Source organism: Pipistrellus kuhlii, unplaced genomic scaffold, assembly GCF_014108245.1.
Source record: "Pipistrellus kuhlii isolate mPipKuh1 unplaced genomic scaffold, mPipKuh1.p scaffold_m20_p_13, whole genome shotgun sequence".
In the NCBI taxonomy this organism is placed as follows: Eukaryota; Metazoa; Chordata; class Mammalia; order Chiroptera; family Vespertilionidae; genus Pipistrellus; species Pipistrellus kuhlii.
Window position 1 is genome coordinate 41649973 of NW_023425438.1, and position 9639 is coordinate 41659611.

At 36.2% G+C, this 9639-nt stretch overlaps 1 protein-coding gene and 1 pseudogene across 1 annotated transcript; both read left to right on the top strand.

Moving 5' to 3' along the window:
• The first annotated feature begins 607 nt into the window (after positions 1 to 607).
• On the top strand, positions 608 to 984 carry LOC118717822 (cytochrome c oxidase subunit 7B, mitochondrial-like). The gene has a single exon (XM_036436150.2). The coding sequence runs from the start codon at positions 631 to 633 to the stop codon at positions 901 to 903; it is 273 nt and encodes a 90-aa protein (XP_036292043.1). The 5' UTR covers positions 608 to 630; the 3' UTR covers positions 904 to 984.
• Positions 985 to 2834: 1850 nt separating this feature from the next.
• LOC118717783 lies at positions 2835 to 4407 on the top strand (annotated as a pseudogene).
• Positions 4408 to 9639: the final 5232 nt, after the last annotated feature.

Sequence of the window (9639 nt, forward strand, 5' to 3'; positions counted from 1 at the left end):
CAGAGTTAGACATCAACTACCTTGTTAAAATAATAGTGAGAATTTTCACAGGTAATGACTGTTTGGTTTTTACATAGAGTCCATTCTCCATATTTTAATCCTAATAAAACTTAATTTTTTCTTCAGGTAGCCTTCTCTCTTTAGATTCTAGGAGATCAAAAATAATGTAACTAGTACCACACCTCTGAACAATTAAATGTGAAACCTGTCTCCTGAAAAAGAAAGATTTTTGTCTCCAAAGACAGAGAAGCAGATGGGCCTAGTGATGCTGTTTCTGCAGTGAGCGGGCTCCAAGCTGAAGAACCCTGAGCGTAAACCTTTGGTAAGGGCCTGCAAGGAACATGCCCAACTGTTGCCCAAGAGGAGGATTCTATATGAATTCTTTCAGACAGCAAACAGACACACCCTATTAGAGACTTCTTTATTTTTTGAAACTGTACACATTAGTACATACATTCTTAACAGGATAGTATAGTATTTGCCTGATTTGCAAGACTTGCAGAAATTGAACTACTCATCAAAAGTTGTCTCCTAACATGTTGTAAAATAATTTGTAGAAATTCAGCTAAAACCTAAATAGCATATAAAAAGGGACCTGATGGCAGTTGCTGCAGTGTTGTCTTCAGCTACATGGTGTTTCCGTTGGCCAAAAACACGCTAAGTTGTCTCCCAGTTCAAAGCAGTCAGCACACCAATGGCAAGAAAAGGACACCTGAATCCCATGACAAGCATGGCAATGCTATTTTAGCTAGTGGAGCCCCTTTTTGTGTTGCTACACGGACATATACAGCAACACGAATTGGAATAGAATGGAACCTGTCTCCTGTTGGCAGAGTCCACCCCAAAGGAATGGAGAGATTAGTAATCCTCCCAGTTTTGAATTATTTCAAAACCAACTCATAATTGATGGCAAGTAAAAGCACTGTGTATCCATTAAAATATGGCATGATTGGAGAAATAAACTGCATTTGAAACCTTAAAAAAGGGGGTTGGGGGCTGATGAATTAACTTAGAGCCATTCCAGAATAAGGATACTTTGATATTTCTAATTGCTCAAAAGCTACCTGCTAAATTTTATTTATATAGAATGATTTAATTTTATTAAAGCATAAATTATTTATGCATCTTTTAAAACTTTTGTTTAATCCATGACTGATCATAGTTTGCAATATGACAATGATTATATTTGACAGTTTAAGGAAGCATCCCCATTCAATTCTCTTTAAGATTTTAAAAGCACTGTGCACTTCAAGGAACTCCTGGCAATTTCTAATCCAGCTTCAGAATGGTTATTGCGTTTGACTATTAACATGGGTGTGTCACTTACAAAATTGTTTACAATATATAAAGATATATATATATATATATATATATATATATATATAGTAATATATATGCTAGTAATATATATAATAGTTCATGAAAATTTATGAGATTTTGCATTTTTATGAACATTTTTGTTTAATATGTTTAAACATTGACATAAAAGTTTATTATTGCACACAGAGACCCAAAAAAGAAAAAAAATAAGAAAAATTATCAGTTCTATTCTGGTGTCTATGTACTCTATAAATATATTCTTGAAATCTTAAGGGCTCTTATAGATTTGTTATTTTAGTTACGTTTTTAATGATGCATCCTATCTAAATTGACAAGACTATTGGAATGTCTTGTTGCATAAAACTAAATCAATTCACAGAGAAATGTTAAAAATGCATTGACTGATTAATATTGAGGTGCATTATATGTAGGAACACACAACAGATCAAAGGAAAGAGGTTTTCACTATTCAAGAGCAAAATATTCATACATTATGCTCTAGACAATAATATATAATGGGAAAAGGCAATCACTCTATTGAATGGCTTAGTACCACTATAAAACACAGCAGCTATGATTTTCTTCTCCTCAGCTATGGTTTGAAGTCATATCTGAATCATGGAAAGGAACAGCTAACCATTTATAAAATAAATGAAGTCCAACAGAATCACAAATGAGAAATATTTGGAGGGTGAGGGCATTGTTCATATAATACATTTAGATAAGTTATCAATGATGCATTTTAGATATTTAAATCCCCTCAAATTAGAAACTATCCCTCCACTTATCCCCACATTGGGGTGTGTGGAGGAGGCAATCTATTGATGTGTCTCTCTCACATTGATGTTTCTCTCTCTCTCTCTCTCTGTCTCTCTCCTTCCTTCCACTCTCAAATACATAAATAATTAATTAAATGGAAAAAATATCCTCAGGTGATGTTTAGCAAAAAACTGAAATATTATAATGATTACTTATAAAGTATAATTTCCCTCAGGTGTTGATAGATAAGAGTGTTTACCCTAAGGTAAAGTCTTCTAGAATTAGAAAAGTTGACCCAGAGTTCCATTTATGTGGTTTGAGTTTGCCAAATATTCCACAGAAGGCAAAGGCTGTGAAAAATTAAGGGTACATACTAACTGCAGAATCAAGAGCTACCTGAGAAGTAAAAGTAAGCCATAGGGGAAAACAGATGAAAACCTCCAAATGATGGGTTCTTTTTTATTTTTTCCAAGTTTATTGAAATATAACTGCCACTTAATATTATACAAGTTTAAGGTGAATGACAAGATGATTTGATACATATATTTGTAAAATTATTATTACAATAAGGTTGGTGAATACATCCATCATATCAAATAAACACATTTTTTGAGAGGTGAAAATATTTAGTATTTGCTCTCTTTGAGTATTTCAAGTATATAATCTACATTAATAAAAGAGAAAAGTGCTAATTTACCATACCTCTGCTACACCCACAGCCAATCAGGAGTGATATGCAAATTAAGCTAACAAAGATGGAGGGTAAATTTGTATATGCAGAAGGGGTGGGCTGTGCCTGACACCACCCACAGGTTCCAATCCACCATGGGGGACTGGGTAGGCCAAGTGGGCAGTGCCTGATACAGCCTGCTGGGTAAAGGCTGCAATAGGTAATCAGGCGGGTGGGCAGGTGTGGAGAGGGCAGCCTCTGACATCACCCTTGGTGGATCAGGATTGGGCAGGCCTGGTGGGCTTTGCCTGACACCACCCACGGGGTCCAGGCCACCATCGGTATCCGAGTAGGCCTGGCGGGCTGCACCTGAGGCTGCCCACAGGTTCCAAGTCGCCACTGGGGACCTGGGTAGGTGGGGGTGGCCAGGGTCTCGGGGATCACTGTCTGCCCCAGGCTGCCTGCAGACCCTGGTAGAGCAGGCTGGGGTTGAACATTATAATGAAAACAGGATGATTGTTCCCAGCCCCCTGTGCCCTGTCTCTGGTGAGGAAAGGGCAATGGGCAGTTAGCAGGCACCAGGGCTTGGAAGGGACTGGGAGCAACCTGCTGGCATGCTCCCAGGAAGAGGTGCTGAACCATAAAGATGCAGAGGGCTGGCTCATGGAGGCATGCAAGAGTGCAGATAACACGGCTCTCGCTGGTGCTGAGCTTGAAAAGTGCATCCACAGCCTGGTGGACTAAATCACCCTTCTAAAGAAGGTGCAGGTATAGGAGATTGTTGAGCTGCAGGAGCAGATCCAGTATGCTCAGATCTTCATGGAAATGGATGTGTTCTCCAAGTCTGACCTCTCAGCCATGTTCAAGGACATCCATACCCAGTATGAGAAGCTGGCTACCAAGAATATGCAGAATGGCAAAGAATGGTACAAGAGCCTCTTTACTGGTAAAAGAGCAGCTTCAGCATGCTGACTGAGAGCACTGAGGTGTTTGAAAGCCATGGCCTGCTCAAGGCAATGACCCTGGAGATCAAAACATGCCAGGGCATGAATTAAGCTCTGGGAAAGCAGCTGCAAGAGTTGGAGGATACGCAGAACTCCCATGTTAGTGCTGTGCAGGACACAATCAACAAATTAGAAAATGAGTTAAGAATTACAAAGAGTGAAATGGCACGATATTTAATAGAATACCAGGACCTCCTCAATGTGAAGATGGCTTTGGACATTGACATTGCAGCTTATAGGAAACTCTTGGAAGGTGAGGAGACCCGGCTCAGTTTCACCAGCGTGGGAAGCATTGCCAGCGGCTACTCCCAGAGTTCCCAGGCCTTTGTCCATCTGTCTAAGGTGATTTACAGACCAGCTCCTACTTGATGTCCACTCGCTCCTTCACTTCTTAATACACCAGCCACATCCAGAAGGAGCAGATCAAGGTGGAGGAGACCATTGAGGCTGCAAAAGCCAAGGAAGCTAAGGATAAACCCCTCCTCTGAAGGAAAAGATGAAGAGGAGGAAAGGAAAAGGAGGTGGCTGATGAAGAAGAAGGAGAGAAAGAGAAAAAAGGGTGCCAAAGAAGAATTTGAGGATTCAAAAAAGGAAGAAGGAGGTGAAAGTGAAGGAGAAGATGTCCAAGAAACTAAGGATGAGAAGAAAAATTAAGGTGCTGGGGAGGAGCAAGGGACCAAGAAAAAATTGAACCCCTCTTTTCTTAATTATTTAATAATAATTCATAATAATCCTCCTGAAACCAGGTTAACCCTGCCACCAACCAAGCAGTTGAGTTCCCAATACTATATGAATTAAGAAGTCAATATATGTAACATTCTGAGGTGACTCAGGTTGGACATTAAATGTTGTGCTATGACTTTTCTCCTTATGTAGAATATCAGTTTGCTTGCAGAATTGCTTCCTGGCTTGCTGCCAGACTGTGCATTTTCCATGCTTATGAGTTCAGGATCTATGACAATGTGAATAATTCAGATGTTTACAATAAAAACACATGAATACATGAATTCACTGATGTTAATGTTAAACTTCATGGAAAAAAAATTGGCCCTTACATGATCATCATATTAAATTAATGCATCATTTTTATCTATCATTGTCCTGAATTTTTATTTATTTATTATACATAAAAAGTATCTAATTTATCATTATTTTTCTTATTAATTTTTTCTAGCTATTTTTCCTAGGATTGAATTTCTTAAAAGACATTCACATTTCCAACTGCATATTTTTGTTAAAATCATTACTTTCGTAGTCACCTAGATTCAAAATTTAGAGTCCTTTTCTCATTTTTCTTTTTACATTTTCATAGGCACTCAGGTGTTACATTCCTTTACTGTGTTTATGACTTGTCCCATATAGTTTTCTTCTTTTAATCCCTGCTGTTGTTACCAAAATGTATGTTCCTTTAGCTCCACAACAAAAGCCAAACTCATGAGCCAGGTGCTAATATAAAGGAAAGAGGTTTATTCAAGTGAAGAACTCTCATCCCAAAGCCCATCTTAACATTTCAGAGCAAGCAAGATTTTTTTTTCTCCTTGTTTTTGATTATCTTTATTGTTGAAGGTATTACAGATGTCTCTCCTTTTTTCTCCCATCACCCCTATCCACTCCACTACCTTCCATGAGGAAGCGAGAAAGCAGAACAAAGAAATCAGGGGGAGAGCCTGTGGACATGGAGGCAATGTCTTTGCTGGTCCTGATAAGGATATTTAATGTCAGCGTACTGGAACTCATCAGTGCCAAATTCCTGCAGCTGGGTGATCTGCCTCAACATGGTCAAGGCTTTTACTTGTACAAGCAGGAAACGGAACTGCTGATGATTGCAATATGCTTATAAAGAAACTGTCAGTATGTGAGTTCTTTTTATCAGTTTGTTAGCACATTTTATTCTAATTCTATTTCATGGTAAGTCAGAGCAGTATAAAATTTTTATTTCCTGTTACACTGTCATGTCCTTATTTCGTTCATATCCTTATTATAGCTTTCTCAAATAATGATGTGTTCTTAGGAAAAGAAGCTATTTTTAAGATCTTTAAACAATAATATGTAAATGTCTAGTAAGTGTTTATTTCATGGATATAGGGATAAACCAGTTTTCTAATACTAAATTATTAATACATATTTTTTTAATGGTGAGAATTTAATATGAGACTGAACAAATCAGATGAAGAGTGAATAAAGAGCTTTCCCTTGGGAGTGTGAAGGGAGCAATATGCTCAAGTTGGGAAAGTGACTATAATGTTCAAAGTAATGTTCTTTCTAGCACTAACCAAAATGAATGATGTATTTTTTTTTCTTGAAAGTGTTTCCAAGGTCATTAAATGAATACATATCTCTAATAGACTAAAAAATTTTTAAGAATGTATGCTAAATAATTACATTACTGTAATTTCTACAGAGATATATTATAAAACATAGTTTTGATATATATTTCAGAGAGAATAATATAATGACATTACACAGTATTCCACATGTTTATATCCATGAGTTTTTCTACTGATACACAACCATGACCACATATGCTATCTTTAGATTTCATCAGATTAGGGGATAAGAAGAGAAATTATCTGGAATTAATTATAGGGGAGTTGTTCTGGTCAACTTCCTGCCTTCCAGGCTTTCGTATTCTACTTAACTTGACTTCTACTGCCATCTCCCTTTGAGTTGCTTGTGAATATTTTATAGAACAGCCCAAATTAGTAAAGGGTTTGCACATAGCATTAATATAACTTGATAATTCTTTATAAATAATTTTTTTTATTGATTTGAGAGAGGAAAGGAGAGGGAAAGACAGATAGAAACATCAATGATGAGAGAAAATCATTGATCAGCTGCCTCCTTGCATGCCCCACTACTGGGGATTGAGCCCATAACCCAGGCATGTGCCCTGACTGGGAATCAAACTGTGACCTCTGGTTTATAGGTCGACTAGTAGCCCTATGCATGAATCCATGCACCAGTATCTCTCTGTGGGGCCTGGCTGCTCAGCGCCTGCTGCCCAGCTGCTCTCTACAGCCCAGAGGCCCATCCGTGGCTGGGTGCGGAATGCTTGCCTCTCTTGCCTCGTCACCATAGAAACAAAGCAAGCATTTCACCAGGCCACTCACACTGCCTGCTCTCAGCGGCCGCCTACTGGGACTGGGGGACTCTGGCGGGGCTGAGAGGATTGGGTGCTGCCATTTTGTGCTATGGGCACCACTGTCTTTGTGATGGAGTTACAGTTAATTTGCATATTACCCTTCTATTAGATACAATAGGATGCTCAACCACTGAGCCATGCCAACCAGTCAATTTGATAATTCTTAATTCTGCTTATAATGACAGTAAATAAGAACAAATCCCTTAGTTAAGTGGCATATGAGTTATGAAATCTTAATTTTTATAACAAACGAGGCACATACTCAGTACTTTGCATTTTTATCAAAATTCATGTTCTTTTTACTGCCTGCTTTTCAGCTGTGTTTAACAAAGCTCAGTTGGGCAATGACTATGCTTCAGTATCAACCATCAGTGTAATTAAGAGAGCTAAAGCTGTTGGGCCACTTCAATGGTTTCTTATCTTTTGTGAAATGGGACTCATTTTTATGTATATTGTATATTGGGATTTTATATAATATTTGACTTATATCAATAATTCTGCAGCCTGAAATTTTAAAAGCCATTATCCCTTTTCATACTATACCAATTTTTATTTTTATTTTTATTTTTAGGTATAGACCTTATAGGCTATCTTTTCTAGAGTGTTCATCCTGTAGATCATTTCTCCATCCTCTCTACCCTGCTTTGTGCTTGAAAGGCTAACTTTGCAAATTGAAGTGCAATGGTTCCTTTGCCCTCCGGCTTCCAATTGCATTTTTTCAAAAGAGGCTACTGGTAGGAGAGGTAGAATAAAGAGGTTAAGGAGATAATTCTTTCTACACTTTTTGCCTCACTTGACTCCAATAGTGGCTATGATTCATTGCCATGTGCATTCATAAGGGGAGATAACACAGTGGGTAAGAGCATGGACTCTGCAATTACATGTTTCCTGGTGTGAATCCCAGCTTCATTCTATTTATAGGTCCTGTATCCTTAGTAAAGTTATTTGACCTTTTTGATCCTCAAGTTTTCTCTTATATAAAGTGGAGATTAAAAAATTTCCAGACAGGCAAAGAAACTGAAAAAACACAACCCATATTAATGAGAAAAGAAAACAAAACACAATCAATTGGAACCCATCACAAACCAATACAAACATTGAAATTAACATATAGGGCATGAAAACATTTTTATAAGTATATTTCATATGTTCAATAAGTTGAGATAGAAAAGGCATCTAATATACTCAAATTAAACTCTAATCAATTAGAACTAAAATGTACAGGTACTGTATGTAATTAATAGCAGATTAGGCATCATGGAAGACAAAAAAATCTGTGATTTTGAACATATAACATTAAAAACTATCTGACTTGAAATACATAGAAACACAATTTTTAAAATAAAATGACCATCAGTGAGTTGGGAAATAACTTTGAGTGGCATAATATATTTAGAACTATTGTGCAAAAAAAGAATAAAAAGAGGGGTACAAAAAGAAGAAAAAAAATATGTTTAAAGAAATAATAGCTGAAACATGAATAAATATAATGAAACATAAATAAATGACAACTTTCAAAGCTTTATGAAAATTATAAGGCATAGATCAATATGCCAATACACCCCAAGAAATAGAAAAAAACAAGAATAATATCAAAACCAGTGATAAAGAGAAAATATTGAAAGGAAACAGAGGAAAGGGTAGTGTTATATATAGGTGATCAAATTTCTCATAGAAAAAATGCAATCATGAACACAATGGAGAAAAATTTTTAAGGCATTAAAAGAAAAATTTATTAACTCTTAATTGTAAAACTTGTAAAATATTTTTTTAACATGAAGACATTTTTACACATACCAAAACTGAAATATCAACAGCAGACCTGAATTATAAAAAAAAAAAAAAGAAGAAGTATTTCAGGCCAAAGAAAATTATGCTAATTAAGATTAAGCTCAAAACAAAGGAATGGAGAGCACCTACAATGATAAGTAAATGGGTAAATATATGATTGTTTTATTATTATTGCTGAAATATTTTAGTATATATTTGATTTTACACAAACATTTTAAAAGGTGTTCTGGTACTATAACATATATATGTCTAAAATGTATGCTAATGATAGTGTGAAGATGGGGGGAAGCAATAATTTTATTTGCAGTTCATACTATACATGAAATGATATAATACCACATGTGATAAGTTAAATGTCTGCTGTAAGTTAAATATTTGTAATATAATATGAACTCTGAAGTAACCACTCAGCTTGGCCTGTGTGGCTCAGTAGTGGAGCATCAACCCATGGACCAGGAGATTGTGGTTCAATTTCTGATCAGGGCACATGCCCAGGTTTTGGGCTTGATCCACAGTAGGGAGTGTACAGAGGCAGTGGATCAATGATTCTCTCTCATCAGTTATGTTCCTCCCTCTCTCCATCTCCCTTCCTCTCTCTGCAATCAATAAAAATATATTTTTAAATGACTCTTTAAAAAAATAAAGTAACCACTAAAATAACAAAATAAAATGTAGCTAACCAATGAACAAAGGAGATAAAATGAAATCATACAACAATATTCATCTGAAGTAAATTGAAATAAGAGGAAAATAAAAACAAAAATAAAATACATAGAAAAATTATTGATGTGATATATTTTAACCTAACCATGGTATTTGTGTGTGTGTGTGTGTGTGTGTGTGTGTATATATATATATATATATAATTTAAGCATTCCAATTAAACATCAGAAAATGCAATATTTGATTGAAATGCAACCCTCTACTATGTGCTGCCCATAAGAAACAGACAT